The 16342-nt window shown below is 43.6% G+C and overlaps 3 protein-coding genes across 3 annotated transcripts; 2 read left to right on the top strand and 1 right to left on the bottom strand.

The window, feature by feature from the left end:
* Positions 1 to 2930: 2930 nt before the first annotated feature.
* Positions 2931 to 5347, top strand: LOC139657880 (serine/threonine-protein kinase NIM1-like). Its single transcript, XM_071535854.1, has 3 exons — positions 2931 to 3204; positions 3429 to 3697; positions 4592 to 5347. The coding sequence occupies exons 1-3, from the start codon at positions 2931 to 2933 to the stop codon at positions 5345 to 5347; spliced, it is 1299 nt and encodes a 432-aa protein (XP_071391955.1).
* Positions 5348 to 7532: 2185 nt separating this feature from the next.
* Positions 7533 to 8276, bottom strand: LOC139657828 (growth arrest and DNA damage-inducible protein GADD45 gamma-like). The gene is made up of 3 exons (XM_071535766.1): positions 8083 to 8276; positions 7762 to 7969; positions 7533 to 7646 (listed from the first exon to the last, which is right to left on the bottom strand). The coding sequence occupies exons 1-3, from the start codon at positions 8223 to 8225 to the stop codon at positions 7533 to 7535; spliced, it is 465 nt and encodes a 154-aa protein (XP_071391867.1). The 5' UTR covers positions 8226 to 8276.
* A 3193-nt stretch (positions 8277 to 11469) lies between these two features.
* LOC139657837 (growth arrest and DNA damage-inducible protein GADD45 gamma-like) lies at positions 11470 to 12119 on the top strand. The gene is made up of 3 exons (XM_071535778.1): positions 11470 to 11570; positions 11683 to 11890; positions 12006 to 12119. The coding sequence occupies exons 1-3, from the start codon at positions 11470 to 11472 to the stop codon at positions 12117 to 12119; spliced, it is 423 nt and encodes a 140-aa protein (XP_071391879.1).
* Positions 12120 to 16342: the final 4223 nt, after the last annotated feature.

Genomic DNA, 16342 nt, shown 5'->3' with positions numbered 1-16342 from the left:
CGAGCCAATGCCTTTGCCACACTTAAGGTGTGAGCTACTCTGTGGGCTTATCGAACTCCTGGCAAGTGGTTTCCCAGAAGGCAGAAGTTGGCAGAAGAAGGTGTTTTGAAAGAGTTTTTCCAGTATGCAGTCTTTTTTTTTTTCAAATACATTCTGTGAAAGCGAAAAGATCAATTCTCAGACTCTTGTAATTTGAATTTGAATTCCTTCCCATTACAGAATATTTATTCAATTATAGTACTTCATGTGTATTGTCATCCTTCACTAGATTTGCAGTATCATTGCTTGTGGATAGGGAGTCTATGGGTTGCTACAGGTGACCAGTGAAGAAGAAGATAGGCTGCATTGATAGTAGCACAGGTCCCCTACACATGGGTATTATTCCAGTCTAAGGCCTTAATCTAATCAGACGCCTGCATGGGAGGTGTTGACGTAGAGGTTGAGGTAATGTAGTGAATTAGATCGCTGGAAGGCCAATCCATTCAAGGAATTAATCCTGTGTGTCTTTCCATTCAAAGGAAAAATCAATTAATTGGAGCTACCAACTGGCCTGTTTTTTGTTGCATTCCATGAAGTCAAGAAAGAATTTGCAAAAGTAGAACACCTGAACTGTACGCCTACCCATGATTTGAGGCCAGGAAATCCCATAGTAGATGTTTAGGAAAGAAAAGGCGGAAAGTAGCTATAGTTACAACTACTTTAGTTAATGCGATTGACTAGATTTTTAGAAAAGCTCTGCTTTTCTGAGTACTTTTGAAATTCTGCACTTTTGATTCTACCTGAGTAATTTAGAAGCTTTTATTCCTTTACACTGAACAAGTTTACATTTTTAACATGAGAGTAGTGAGTGCAATGAGATCAAGCAGTCATTCTGGACTTAACCCTCCCATGCTTAATACTACTGCTTTGTTGATATGAGCTAAATACCACGATCCAGTCCCGTGATTGATTATGCAACAATATTTGGGGAATTAGATGCTATATATTACACATACAACACTATCATTACACAAAATGAAGCTGATCCATATGTATTCCCATAGTTGCCTGGATATCATGTTACTTTACATTGTAGCTACTGTAGCAAGTGTCCTTCTGCAAGACCTCTACCTCACAGGGACAGCACACCTGAATTGAAGTGGGCCAGTTTGACATTGTTGACCTCATGCTTTGTAATCCCTTTATCTGTGCTGCTCTGCCTGTGTCTAAGGGGGACAGAGAGTGCTTATCTCTCTGGGAACATTCGGTAATAACATTGCATAACATCTGATCTTCACCAGAGCTCAGTGCACAACTAGGAGATCGACCTTGCATCGCACAGAAACAGCCCCATGCACTTGCACAGGCGTTCTCCTGATGCATCATAACCTACAGATCAAAGAATCTTAATCATCAAATGTAATTCATCTACATGCATGTGTTGTATGGTGAGTCTTTTGGCCTCATATCTTCCCCATTGATGCATTGGTGTTAGCTGTTTGAAGGGATTGGGACAGACCTAAATAAAGCCAGGATTAGAGTTCATGACACCACCTTGATCCCTAATCCCTAGAAGACAGAGGAGCATGGAGAGATGGGTGAGGGGGCGTGGCCATGGAAGCCCTTACTGTCTGTCCAGTTACTCATAGCGCAGACTCATGTCCCTCAGGTTCCTGGCCAGCAATATTGTATTTTCCAGCAGGAAGAGAGGGAGACTGAGCTAAAGGCATAGATACACCATGATTATACCGTTCTTGCTCCCTGCGATGCTACATTCTCAAATAATTTAAGCATATTGACACAAAATGGTGGCATGTCATTGAAGAGGATCTGTTTTTCTGTGTCCTACTGGGATTTTTTAGCTCATTATGGATTCTTCGGCTGTGTTTCGATGCAGAGCAACAATTTGTAAACTTGGTAAGAAAATTTTAATCTTACTTGTCATTTAAGTGAATAGAACTATTGATCCTATTTTGCAAAATTTCTCCCACCTTCCTGCAAATGTTGCAGTGTTATGAGTGCAGATGTATTGTTTCCAATTTGTAGCCTGTGGCATCTATTTGTTGCAATGCTGAAAAGTCATGAAGGGTTTCATTCTGAAACATTCAATTACCTGATGTTGATTGTTCAATGTTAATAAAGAAACATATTATTGCATTCACTAACATTTTAGTGTAGAGAGCTAATATTAGTAATTAGTTCCCTAATATTAGTAGGTGTCACATATTTCAAATACTGGAGAGCTCATTACGTAAAGAAATTCTTTATACATTATTAGTATATGTTAGCCAGTATACATTTCTTACAGATCAGCTTTACTGTACATCTTGCAGCAATGTGAACTCTGTGTCTGACAATGACAATATCGCTTCTGGTCTCACAAGCAAAACTTTTTTTTTTTTTTTTGCTTTTTACTTCTGCTTGAGTTATTTCCTGCACATTTATACCTGAGTTTTTTTAGTGTTCTTATTTTAAAAGTGATTATACTCTGACGTGACATTTGCAGTAGAGCAATCATTCTGCCTCCCGTACTGTAAGTCAGTGGTTCTCAACCTGGGGGTCGGGGCCCCCAGGGGGTTGCGAGATTATTGTTTGCAAATCTATTATCATGTTTATATATTTTTTCAGATTTTTCTCTCATTTTTGCATTTTTTCTATTGTGAAATACTGCATAGCTTTCAGCCTCTATGCCTCCTCTGATAATGAATCAAATGAAACAATCTGAAAAGGGAAAATCATTCTTTGGTTTAACTCTGAACCCTTGTGACGGGGGTCGCGAGTAGGCATGGATTCATTTTAAGGGGTCATGAGCCAAAAAGGTTGAGAACCACTGCTGTAAGTGATACTGTTTAAAGATATGAGCTACAAACTTACTATTCCCAAACTGTGAGTTGACAATAACCCATCAAAATTATTTTTGAAGATGACACCCTCCCTAGCCTGCTGTAGAGATGCCAGGAGGACAGTACCAGGTGCCGAGCACCATGCTCCACCACAGCCTCTACAGCCTGACCGACAGCTCCGAGGCCGGCCCCGAGGATGACGAGCTGGACGCCCCGCTGCGCCCCACTCCCCTGCAGAAGCTCACGCAAGACATGTGCAAAGACGAGAAGACCATCAAGGAGCTGATCATAGGCCGCAGGGTGGGCTTCTACAAGGTCCGCGGCGAGATCGGCTATGGCACCTTCTCCCGGGTCAAAATGGCCTTCCACGCCCTAACCAGAGGTAGGGAGATTCCAGTGTCCCAGATTTCTGTCATTGCTTCTCCCTGAAACAAGAAAAGTTAACATGTTTTCTAACAACAAGGCACCACTCCCCCACACTTCTGCCTTCCTCTTTCTCTCCTACCCCTCCCTCCACACTATGTCTTACTCTCCCCAACTGATGTGTGATGTCTCCATGTCCCATGCATCTATCATATCATCCCATATCATCCATCTCCCTCCCAGACAAGGTGGCCCTGAAGGTGCTGGATAAGACCAGGCTGGATATACAGGCCCAGCGTCTGCTGTCCAGGGAGATTTCGAGCATGGAGGGCCTGCAGCACCCCAACGTGGTCCGTCTGTACGAGGTGGTGGACACGCCCTGCCGACTCTATCTGGTGGTGGAGTACGCAGGAGGCGGGGACCTCCACACCAGGATCTGCAATGATGGCAAACTGTCTGACAACGACAGCAAGATCACCTTCGCCCAGATCCTTTTTGCCATCAAATATTTGGTTAGTGTAGTAGGAACACTGTTTCTGAGCTGCATTTTTATCTGTTTATTTATCCTGGTTAGTCACGTTGAAATCAAGGATTTCCAAGGGAGACCTAGCTAAGACAGCAGCAGCATTTAATCGCATAAAGGAAAAATAAAATACTAAAAGGAGGAGGAGGAAAAGAAGGGACAGTGAGAGCGAATAAGATGAGCAAGACTTTAAAAATTGAGAAGAAATGGTATCACAGTTAGAAAACAATCACCATAATCAAAATATTAACAATTTCCAACAGATTTGCAACACCTGCTTTGAACTCACTAATCACTCTATTTTCTTTTTTATTTTACATTTAAAACAACAATCTAGGCTTTTTTTTTAAGATTATTTTGGCCTTTTGCCTTTTGATTTGATAGTTCACAGTGGAGAAAAAGTGGATAGAAAAAAAACTTTTAACAGATTCAAAGTAGCCTATATTAAAACTCATGCTAGGATGTCATATACTGTCATTCCTTGTATCAAGAGTTCAATTGATCCATTTTAACATTAGAAAACCTTTATTTAATCCAAATAAAACAGGAAAGCTTTTGGATCACATAGTTGTCTTGATGCACAAATTTGGTGGCAATCCACCTTGCCCTCTTCTTTGCCCTTAATGGGGCACAGCTAGAAGAGGGGTGAAGTGGCACCACAGGCAAATTCAGATTTGGGCTTCTTGGTTGTGGAATTAGTTTTATGCCATCATCCAAATACACTCTATTGATTAAGAATGGTTTACAAATGTGTATAGTTTCTATGGAATATTACCTTGCTTGTGTACTTACCTGCCATATTTGCCAAAAATTGCCAAGGAGAAACCTCAGATTTGTTACCTATGTAGAAATACCAAACCAACTCATGTTTTGGTGTGTGCAGCACAACAACAACATCATCCACCGGGACCTGAAGGCGGAGAATGTTCTGTTCACCAGCAGTGCCTGTGTGAAGGTGGCCGACTTTGGATTCAGCACCCGCGTCTCAAACCGCAATGACGCCCTGGACACCTTCTGCGGCTCCCCCCCCTACGCCGCCCCGGAGCTCTTCAGGGACGAGTGCTACATGGGACCGCCAGTGGATGTGTGGGCCATGGGGGTCCTGCTGTTCTTCATGGTGACTGGCACCATGCCGTTCCGCGCCGAAACCATGGGCAAGCTGCGGCACTGCATCATGGAGGGCGCCTACACCGTCCCGCCCTGGGTGCCCGGCCCCTGCCAGAGGCTCATCAAAGGCATCCTGAAGACGGCACCTGCGGAGCGTTACGCGGTGGACCAAATGCTGGGCTGTGACTGGCTCTTGCCCGTGGAGTTTCCCTGGTTGCTGGAAGCTCCTGATCCGCAGAGCCCTCTCCGCCTGCTGGACTCAGAGAGTGGGGAACTGGAGGATGAAGAGGAGGAGGTCCGGGCCTCTTTGGAGGAGCTGGGATTCACCATGGAGCACATACGGAACAATCAGCCCAAGGACAGCCGGAACCCTGTCACCGGGGTTTGCCGCATCCTCCTACACCGGGCCCAGAAGAGGAGGGGCTGCGACACTGTGCCGGTGGTTAGAGGCATGGTGCGAGACCCCAAGAGGGAGGGGCTCCGAGCCTACAGGGGCCTCAGGCACACCTCCAAGTTCTGTGTGCTTTCATAATAGACTATTAAGAGATGCATCATCAGTTTTTTCTTACAGGACTATTTTATACCAACATTTAACTTACATTATTTTTTAGCAGTAGTGGTATTTGTATTTTACTATGGCTGGGGAGAAACTGACTTCTTTCTATGTGTTTTGCAAAAAAAATTGTGTTTATTGAGAAATGCTTTTGCACACTTTGTAGTTTTTGATAAATTATTATGTATTCCTACTAATGCATCTTTTCATGTTTTCAAGAATAGCCTATGGTGTTTGTATGAAAGTGCCTCATGAAATTGCATTTTTGGGGGGTGTAAGCAAAAGTAAAAGTAGCTTTATTTTGAAAGCTGATACATAAATTGCATGTAAATTGTAAACTTTTGTTAATGGCCTGAGTGAGTCTATATATGTCCCTGCAACACTGAATGTTTCTTGGCTCTGAGGTGTAAAGTTGCAGCTAATTTTAACTTTTCATTCCTTTTGCACAAAGGGTTTTAGGTGTAAGGGGGAAACGGCTTAATGGGTTCTACAGCAAAAAGCTTAGACTCACTTAAACCCATTCTGTCTGTAAATGACTTTCCTACTACTTATAAAATACTGAATAAAGTGTAAGAAAACTGATGAATCACGCAGATTTCATTGTTAAACGCAAAGCAGGTGGCTGCTGCACCCAAACAGAGCTGATGCTTGCTCCCTTCTTTGTGGTGTGTGTTTACCAAAGTTTCACTAGTGCCTGCGAGACTGCAAGTAAATAATAGCCCAACAGCAGCTGGCAGAACACCAGATGATATGCAGGACCTTTTTCTACAACCGGCCCAAACCGGCCAAACCCAGCCCCTCTGGCACTGAAAGCTGCACCCCAGCTCCTCCCCGCCCGACCCCCACCTGCAGAAAGCGGCAGATGGCGCGGCGTGGCTGCGGAGACATCTGCAGGCCAGACAATAGGCGCTCTGTGCGGACCGCTGGATTTGACAGCCGAGCGCCCCGCTATTGTGCGCTGCCCATACACATGCAGATGAGCGCCTGGAGGAGGGAGGGACCGGAGTTTTACTGCAGGGACAACAGCGACCAGATGACAGACCTTAGCGCCTTCTATGCAAATTTGCCGAGTTTTAAACTTTTGTTAGTTTCATACCCTCCCCACCCCCCCAAACTCCGCCAAACACGCACGCGCGCACACACACACACGCACACACCAACATGCCCTAGTTCCAGCCAAAGCCAGTCCAGTCCAAACTTTGCAGAACTCTATAAGTGAAAACACACAACACCAATATATATTCTTTTTTTTGTTTTATTGAAATATTATACGATTTCCAACAGTTCTAAAGTGAAACCTTTAGAAAGTTATAAATTAGTAACTTATAATCTTTCCAACATTGTTCCAACACAAGCAAAACCTCTAAAATCAAAGAGGGAGGCTATGAGCTGATATCTTGTTAGCTTTTTTTTTTTTTTTTCAGTACATAATGAAATGTTCTAAAGTTGAACCTTTGGAGCATTACAACTGATTTTTTTTTTTTTACAATTTTCAACATTAAGTTAGTATTAATAGTATTTAGTCATTATTACATGTCTAAAGTGAAACCTTTAGAGAACAGTCTCTTTTCAATATTATTATTATTATTTTTCTCATTGTTACATTTCTAAAGTGAAACCTTTAGAGAATATTCAATAGTTTTTAAAATATTTTTTTGTCATTGTTAAATTTCTAAAGTGAAACCTTTAGAGAATTAAGACAATTCTGGAAAGTGGGAAACATATCCGCTGATTGCAACTGTTGTCATGTTGCTCAGCAAGAGGACATTTTAAAAAGTCCCTTTTTAAGAATGCCTCTTTCTCAGCACCGCTTCTTCTCCTGCTGCGCGTGCTTCAAGGTGCGACATTTTGCTCTGTGGACCACAGGACGCAGAATTCGCTTCTCCTTTCTCTCCAAACCTCATCCGCACAAAGAATGAGGGTCGATGTGTCGCTCTTGTGGCATACCTGACCTCATTCACATAAAGAATGAGAGTCATCTTGGCATGGACGGGACAAGAAGCGACGGTCACGGGGGCCCCTCGGGCCGGCGCCGTGCTGCCTGGACGGAATCCTCCTCAGGAGTATCCAGGGATGAGTAGAAACAGTGTCATCCTGTTCAGAGGATGAGTATTTCCGTAGAAGAAGGTTTACAGCATCTCAGAAGAGAGGAGTAAAGTCCAGATCAGCGCTCAGGGAGGGTGATCTCAGGAACCCAGTCGTTCAGACTGCGGCTCTCCTCACAGAACAGGTGCAGCTTCTCCAGAGCGGGGTCCTCCCAGGAACCATCAGCTGGGTTCTGTAGAAACAAGCAGGAAGGGCCTTTAGTCACAAGCAAACCAAACACTTTCTGCTCACATGGTCTTGTAAAATGTTTTGGTAGGATAGAGATTGACTGGATCTGCTCTACATACCGTGATGAGGACGCAGTGGGCATCTTCAAGCTGCTCAGCCTTGTCACCGACAATCTCAGCCAGGCGCTGCATGTCGCTCACTCTGACGATGCTGATGTCGTTGTCAAAGCAGAAGGACTGGATGAGGGTGAAGTGGATCTGCAGAGCGATGTCACACTCAAACTCCTCATCCACGGCCAGGACGCAGAAAGAAACACTATCCGGATCACTGTGGAGACAATAAAAAAAAACTCCGTTAGCACACATTCAGAATGATCCAAATTAACCAGTATGATAGATGGAAATGCAGTAGATATCAGCAGCTGAGAGGCTCATACTTACAGATTCATAACTTTAGCGGACTCGTAGACGCCGACGGTGAGGCAGTCGTTGTCTTTAGCGGAGATCAGGACCTCTTCCAGGGCTTTGCCGGTGGACTGGACCCTCTCGGCGGGTTTCTGGATAAGAACTTCCTCAAGAGTCATGATGATGAGCTAAGATATTCCGCAAGGGAGCTTTAGAGAGTTTGTGTTGTCGGAGAGTAAATCCGAAAAGCAGAGTGCCTTCAAACGTGGAGCGTCCCCTTTTTATACTCTCCAGCTCGTGCGGCCCAGTGAAAGCGCTGCGCTCTGATTGGCTGAGCTGAATGGTGTATTGGTATGATAATGCTATTGTCACACTCCGGCTCGTGGCAGATTGATAGGGGTCATCGAGCCACGTTCTCCCTCTGAGCCAGGCTTAGGCGTGCGCTTTAACTAAAAATAATTTCATTTCAAAAGTTTCACTACTCTGTTGTTCTGTTGTTGTCATCTGTAACTTAGGAAAAGCACAACAAAAGATTCAAATTGCATATATTTATGTTCAGCAGTAATTAAACTTAGAGTTTTAGAAGTTTTAGTAGATTACAGACTTTACAGCCATCTTGTCATTTTCGGAATGGCAAAGACAAATGTTCACTTAGATATAGACTATGTGTAGCCCCTGCAGGAGCTTCAAGAATTTATCAATTAAAAAATATAAACCATGCATAATGAAAACTAAAAAAATGCAATCTAGTTTTTGGTGAAAGTGAGTGTTTAAACAGTAACATGGAGAAAGTGTGCAGAAGGCGTCCCAACCCCCCTGTCCCCTACCCGAGACAGAGAAAGGGCAGGTGGATGATGCCATCTGTAGGACTAGAGGCTGGCTAAAACGGCCCCATTGTGCGCGCAGAAGCCTCTATTATCATGGTCCCCATACAAATGCAAATGACTAGCGCGTGCCAGAACGCTGTGCGTGCCGCACAATCTGCACTGCTGGCCCATGTGTACCACGTGGCCATCAGCTGTCCAAAAACCCTTGCTTGGTTTTTATTTATTTACTCTAGGGAACAGGGGCCACATGGACGGAATTTTATACAGGCAAAACTATTTTTCCAAGTTTCCAAAAAGTCACTTATTTGGTTTGGTGTTAAATGTGTAAGATTCACTACTTCTAGAGGCCTATTCTATTTTCATGATTTCGAGTAAAAGTACAAATTTAACACGATATAACACGAAGCTATCTTTCTATCATTCATTTTCGTGGTTGTGACCGTGCAATACGCACAACTTTTACGCACGGCTCAATTTCGCATTCATTTTGACTGTTCAACTGATTGGGCAGTTTCTGTCTATACAACTTAGGCCCATTTGATTAGTAAGGTGCATAATAACTAAAGAGACATCTTGCATCAGGTCTGGCGTGCTGCTACTGCTGCGTAAATAAAGGGGGTTGGAGTAGGGAGGTTGTGTGGGCGACACAGGTTGGCGGTGATTGATTCAGCACCATTGTTCTGTGGATAGCAGAGCGGCAGATGGAGAACTGTCGCTATGAGGACCCCCTCCCCTAACCCAGGTCAACCCCGACCGTAGGGCGCGCCGCTCCTTTGTCTACAAGTCTCTGCACTCGCTGGCCTGTTGTCTGTGTTTTGATTCAATTTAAATGCGAAAGAAGACAGCTTATGGTCTAAACTCATGACTAAGTATCACAGTATATGTGTTATCTAAAAAACATGCCACACATAGGGCTGCAGACTTGTAATGACAGATAAAATCACGTTCAGTTTGAGTTGTAAACAGTTGTAAGAATGCTGAAAATGTGTTTTGTTATACAACACGAATCCCTTATCTGGAACTCACTGCAGAAGCACAAGAGGCAGAATAGCAGAATAGCTGTCAGTTGTTTATTTTTGGGCTATCGCTCCTTGTGCAACGCTGACGCGGCACAGTGATCTCAACTTTGAATGTCGGTCTGCATGCTGCAAAGTTTACAAATATTGGAGCAGCATATCAGCTGGCCAAGAGGCTTTGGACCAAAGTTTGATCCAGCTGATAGGGGCTCAGACACTGGGCTATTTTAGGAAGGATCAGCTTGCATGGCAACAGGGCTGGCGCGTGCAAATCGATACCGACCTATTGTTGCTGAAGCACATCTGCCGGACGGGGCCCCTCCCAGCAGTGCGCGTGTTGGTGGCCAGGCCCCTCTCTGGTGACCTACGGCAATTGAGGAAAGCCATAAGCCTCTTTGTGCAGATGCAAATTATCTAAAGCTGCATAATAACTCAAAGTTTCTTAATGTATGGCTTGCCGTGTGTCCAAACATGACTGTCTTACCAACTAAACACTTGGGGAGAGGGAAGATAAGCGAGCGCTCTAGTAGATACAGAGAAAACTATTTATAGCATACATGTTTTTCGTGACCAAAGCAATCTATTTAAGCAGTAAAACAGGGATCAATCTAGTCGAACATGAGTGTAATTTTAGTAAAGGTCTGCGTCGGGAGCCTGCTAAACTTGGAGAATAAAATCATATTTGCAGTGGATTGAATAGCTGCATCGCTTGCGGCCATTACGCACAGCAGGTGCTGACTTATTGTGCAGCAGTTTCCATTGTCGACCCTTCACCTTCCCCCACGGACAGATGGTATCTTCTGGTTGCTATGGAGAGTGATGCAGTATAGAGATAAAGCATGCAGGCATCTCCAGATGCCACGCGCCTCAAGTGAGGCCTTGCTTTACGCATGCAAAGCAGCGGCGCGTGCCACTGTCTAATCTGATCCACAAAAACAGCGTATCCAGTGAAATTGGTAATAAGTTGAAAGTCAACCTGATATACAGTGAAATTAAAATCGTGCATACCGTACCATGATAACGGAAAAAAAACAGTTTTATTATAATAGCAATGACTCACCGATTAGGGTGCAGAATTTTCGAGCCTTTATTGGTGCATAACTTTATCATTTTTGACCGTTTGGTTCTGGGATTTCTACGCCCTTGTAACGGGATACAATTTGGCAAGTGACCGCTCTGCAAAATTTCATACGAGGTATAGGCTTCAACGGTTTCGAGGGAAATTATTTGCCAGTGATTGCATTCCAAATCCACCACAACTTTGAGGACACGAGTCTAGGCTTTATGTGCGGTTTAATTATTCCTGTAAATTGACGGCATCAGATAAAGGTCAGAGAGTTTTGCATTTGATCCATTCAATCAAAACTGCCCCCCACCTTTCCAACTTTTCTCTATAGGCACGCGCCCATGAGGGGTGGTCTCACAGGCATTGTCCGCAAACAGCCAATCACAGAGCGCGCGTGTGCCGGCTCTCCAATATAAATACTGGCAAGTTCTTAGAACCAGCACAAACACTCTTCTCTTGGATTTCTATCCACACCTGCTGAAGCTCAGATCCCAGACTTTGAACTAACTTCAAGATGCAGTCTCCTGGCAAATCTCTGAAAGAAGCTCTGCGCTCTGCTCAGAGCGAGGAACGCCTTACTGTTGGAGTCTATGAGAGTGCCAAAATAATGACTGAGTAAGTAATACATCTTCATGAAAAATGACTTCAGTGACATGCTCTCTGAATAGCCTACTTGATCACTGTATGTGAGCAGCAGCTAACAGACTTGACTCTTTTCTGTCCACAGTGATCCGGATAGTGTGTCTTTCTGCGTCCTGGCCGTGGATGAGGAGTTTGAGTGTGACATCGCTCTGCAGATCCACTTCACCCTCATCCAGTCCTTCTGCTTTGACAACGACATCAGCATCGTCAGAGTGAGCGACATGCAGCGCCTGGCTGAGATTGTCGGTGACAAGGCTGAGCAGCTTGAAGATGCCCACTGCGTCCTCATCACGGTATGTAGAGCAGATCCAGTCAGCCTCTATCCTACCAAAACATTTTACAAGACCATGTGAGCAGAAAGTGTTTGGTTTGCTTGTGACTAAAGGCCCTTCCTGCTTGTTTCTACAGAACCCAGCTGATGGTTCCTGGGAGGACCCCGCTCTGGAGAAGCTGCACCTGTTCTGTGAGGAGAGCCGCAGTCTGAACGACTGGGTTCCTGAGATCACCCTCCCTGAGCGTTGATCTGGACTTTACTCCTCTCTTCTGAGATGCTGTAAACCTTCTTCTACGGAAATACTCATCCTCTGAACAGGATGACACTGTTTCTACTCATCCCTGGATACTCCTGAGGAGGATTCCGTCCAGGCAGCACGGCGCCGGCCCGAGGGGCCCCCGTGACCGTCGCTTCTTGTCCCGTCCATGCCAAGATGACTCTCATTCTTTATGTGAATGAGGTCAGGTATGCCACAAGAGCGACACATCGACCCTCATTCTTTGTGCGGATGAGGTTTGGAGAGAAAGGAGAAGCGAATTCTGCGTCCTGTGGTCCACAGAGCAAAATGTCGCACCTTGAAGCACGCGCAGCAGGAGAAGAAGCGGTGCTGAGAAAGAGGCATTCTTAAAAAGGGACTTTTTAAAATGTCCTCTTGCTGAGCAACATGACAACAGTTGCAATCAGCGGATATGTTTCCCACTTTCCAGAATTGTCTTAATTCTCTAAAGGTTTCACTTTAGAAATTTAACAATGACAAAAAAATATTTTAAAAACTATTGAATATTCTCTAAAGGTTTCACTTTAGAAATGTAACAATGAGAAAAAATTTTAAAAAAATATTGAAAAGAAGCTATTCGCTAAAGGTTTCACTTTAGAACTGACAGCAAATTTTTAAAAAAAATGAACAATTGTGTAAATTTTTCCATACAACATTAGTTATTATGAAACAAATATGGAAAGAAAATTTAAAAAAGAAAAAAAAAGAACATGTAGTACTTCCTGAAGGTTTCACTTCAGCTATATTTATGGCAAAACAAATGAGTGGATCACTGCATATCTGTTCTTTTGTATGATGAAAGCCTACAAATAAAACATTTGAATTCAATATTGCTCTCTGAATGTTCTTTGACTTTTACATCTGAGGTTTCACCACAGTTGAATTTTGTCTGTAGCACAAATCAATCCTCATCTAGCCTTTATCTTCTAACAGTATGCTGACTGTCTGTGTAGTTCTCTGACTTGACATCCTCAATCCTATTTTTGCTTCTTTAAAAGTGAGATACTGACTGAATGTTCCTTTACTATTAATTTTGAGTCTGCACACAGTTGAAGTCAGCCTGCAACTCATATCAAGCTAGTCAAAACAGCAGACAACATGTGAATCTGTAGATTTTCTTAAATCTGTTTAACTCTGGCCACACTTTTGACTTGGGACTATTCAGTAGTATATTGCTTTCTATAAAAGTGACAAACCAATACAGTTGTTGCCACCCATGGTGAGCATTACCCAGAAAGGTATTACAAGTGATGCGTTTCATTTGTAGCTCAGAAAATTTTGACAATTATGTTATTTCATTTGAAGGCAAGTGTTGAAAAGTAGTTCAAAGTGTGATAACATTAATATAAGAACAATAGCTGTCTTAACTATCAGCTCCTTCTGTTGTAAAGCTAAATTCCTAAATTTGTTGTAGGGTAACTATTCTTAGAACTTAGATGTCTGTTTCAAGTATGATCCATATAGGTCAAGTAATTTACCAGTGTGGTCCTTTGAGATGCTTTGGCAAGTCTGCTGCCTCTTGCTTTCCTTGCTTTTAAATCAACCCCACTTGGCTTCTCATGTAAACATCAAATTGACTGGTCCTGGTTTAGAGTTGACTACAATTAACTAGTTATTTGTATTATCTTCAATACACCAGAGGAAATAATATCTAAACATACTAATACCAGAAATTAGATACCAGAAAATAAGGCTTTAAAGAGTATTCCAAATATTCCAAAGAAATACATCATGTCATCTTAATGGGTCATATTTGAAGCAGTTATATATAATCTATGTGAAATTTACCCTGCAACAAATAACAGACAACTTTAATTGCCTTTGCTGAATCAACGGGTTCTGGATTGAATCCCTGGACCGACTAGAAAAACCTGGATGAGGAAAGTGGATGAGAATGCCTTTCCGTCTCTCAACAGCAACCGTTGACATGCCCTTGAGCAAGGCACTTGAGCCTTCAGCTGCTCCGTTGGAACCTCTCAGTGATCAACAAGAGAAGATTGGTTGTATCGGGCAGCTCCCATGTATGAATATGTGCAACTGTATGAATGTGAAGCAGAGCATTGCTTAAAATGCACATGTAGGCTCAGCGATTCTTTCCTGGACAAGTAAAGTGACGCTGACCATCAGAGTGAACATCGGGTGCATATTCTGGCAGTTTCAGATTCAGAAATCCTCATTATATGACAGAAAAATGAGAGACCATAGTGTAAACAAAACATATCAGTTCAATCCCCATCCTCCCTGGAGCCCCTTCCTGTTCCAGCGATACCTGGCTGACACTGCATTCTGCATGTCAAAGAAGAAACTCAATTGAACTATGTGTAAAACGGTGATTGTATTGATTGCTCTGCAGTCCTAAATACAAGTGCTTTAAATACAGAAAGGAGTGAGAGTGAGCAATGTGTTAGTGTACGGTGAAATGGATAGTGGTTGTGGTGATCCAGTGGGCAAAGACAAAAACAGCAAACTTTAAGTCGTAGCAGTAGCAGCAGTAGTAGTATTATGATCCTGTCCTTATTGTAAAGCCAAGCAAAGTCAACAAAATGAAGATCCAGCCTAATGAATGTGCTCTTTTGCTCCTGGCACACGTTGTTTGTGAATAACAATTTCTCATTTGAGATTCAGAACTTTTAAGTGGCCTTTGTGTCTTTGCAGTCAAACTCCTCACTCACTCTGACCCAGCATGTTGCATGTCACTGCTAACTATTGTGGACTGATGTAGCAGTCAACAGCTGCTCCAGCCCCCATGCCCCGACACTGACCCCCTCCTTTCAGCACACCCCCTCCATATACACACACACACACACACACACACACACACTGATATGGTCCTGTCGTATGACTAAGCCTTTTACCCCAGAAAGGTGTGTTTTGATCACTGTCCCAGTGGGTGAACATGAACCAGCATTATTATTTACTGTGTCATACACACAAATGACAACAACACAAACACACACATACACTTTGTATCAAAAGCCTCATACTATGACAGACGTAAACCACAGGCCAGTTGAAACAGGCAGCCAACCCTTAAAATCTCCCCGGCAACCAACCCTGCACTCACTCCATCTGCTGTCCCATATAATGACATGGACAAGAGGAGCGAGGCAGAGAGGGAGGAGTAGGTGGAGAGAGGAGGAGGAAGGCCCTGTGCCTGGCACAAGCCAGCTCTCATTCATCCATTCAGAAACAAATCCTGACTACCAACAACCCCCTCCATCCCGCCCCACCTCATCCCAGCCACCACTACCTCTCCATTGAAGTGACAACACAATGAGAGTCTCTGCAGGAGCAAGCCGCATTCACTTATAATAACATGATAGTAACAATATGTGTATAGAACATTTTAAAGTGGAGTTACAATGTGCTTTACTGGTAATGAAACAAGAATAAATAAGATAAACAATACAATTTCCGGATTGAAATAAAACAATGGGTCAATGAGAAATAAAATTAGCAACTACAACAGGAATAAAAAGGTATGAGCAAATGTTCTCTGTAAAAATGTGCATTACGAAGTGATTTAAAAGACAGCAGTAATTTTACCAGCCCAAGCTCCTCAGACAGGGCATGTCAAAGCCCATGGCCCAGGGCAACAAAGGCCCCATCATATTTACTATTTAGTCTGTAGAAGGGCTAGAACGGTTTATACCTGCATTCATTTGCACAGACACAGTGGGAGTCAAGTGAGTGAAATTGAATGCATGTACAGTGGTACAAGCCCTGAGGCTGGTGTGCAGATATGAGGATGTACATGCACTGCTGAGGAGTCCTACATGAATAAGACATCTCCCTGTCTTTGTTCTTAAAAGTTGCTCTGAAATCCAATTCTTGATGAGTGCATGTGCATGTATCTGCAAGAGTGTGTTTGTGTGCATGCATCCATATGCATATGTGTCGTGTGTCGTCGGTATATGCAAGCTTTAACCCATGCAAGATGCATATAACAGCATGCTGCACGTGTGTGGATCTGTGCGTGTGCATGCCTAATGGACATCAGTGCAGGGCGGCTCTTTAATTGCCCCGTGTCACAATATTCCATCGCCTGAACCCTCCAACCCCTCACCCCAGCCAACCCCGGATGCCCCCTGCCTCAACCCATTTTACAAGGGCTCTGTTCCAGCCACATGGCCCTTCTCAAGTGTCCTTTCAACACAACTCAACCCCCCCGAACTCCCCCCTCCATCCACTCTA

The sequence above is a fragment of the Centroberyx affinis genome, unplaced genomic scaffold (assembly GCF_046629955.1).
Source record: "Centroberyx affinis isolate AG114_WGS23_722 - 3 ecotype Tasmania unplaced genomic scaffold, CSIRO-AGI_Caff_v1 ptg000180l_1, whole genome shotgun sequence".
Lineage (NCBI taxonomy): Eukaryota > Metazoa > Chordata > Actinopteri > Beryciformes > Berycidae > Centroberyx > Centroberyx affinis.
Note: the sequence above shows the minus strand (reverse complement) of the source record. Positions and strands in the feature narration are given on the sequence as shown.

Bases quoted from the DNA above. Each gene is read 5' to 3' on its own strand.
- LOC139657837 (XM_071535778.1), top strand. From the start codon at position 11,470: ATGCAGTCTCCTGGCAAATCTCTGAAAGAAGCTCTGCGCTCTGCTCAG. The intron at 11,571-11,682 runs GTAAGTAATACA...TTCTGTCCACAG, and splicing joins AGTGCCAAAATAATGACTGA to TGATCCGGATAGTGTGTCTT. The intron at 11,891-12,005 runs GTATGTAGAGCA...TTGTTTCTACAG, and splicing joins CCCACTGCGTCCTCATCACG to AACCCAGCTGATGGTTCCTG.
- LOC139657828 (XM_071535766.1), bottom strand. From the start codon at position 8,225: ATGACTCTTGAGGAAGTTCTTATCCAGAAACCCGCCGAGAGGGTCCAG. The intron at 7,970-8,082 runs GTAAGTATGAGC...TTGTCTCCACAG, and splicing joins TCCGCTAAAGTTATGAATCT to TGATCCGGATAGTGTTTCTT. The intron at 7,647-7,761 runs GTATGTAGAGCA...TTGTTTCTACAG, and splicing joins CCCACTGCGTCCTCATCACG to AACCCAGCTGATGGTTCCTG.
- LOC139657880 (XM_071535854.1), top strand. From the start codon at position 2,931: ATGCCAGGAGGACAGTACCAGGTGCCGAGCACCATGCTCCACCACAGC. The intron at 3,205-3,428 runs GTAGGGAGATTC...TCTCCCTCCCAG, and splicing joins CTTCCACGCCCTAACCAGAG to ACAAGGTGGCCCTGAAGGTG. The intron at 3,698-4,591 runs GTTAGTGTAGTA...TGGTGTGTGCAG, and splicing joins TTTTTGCCATCAAATATTTG to CACAACAACAACATCATCCA.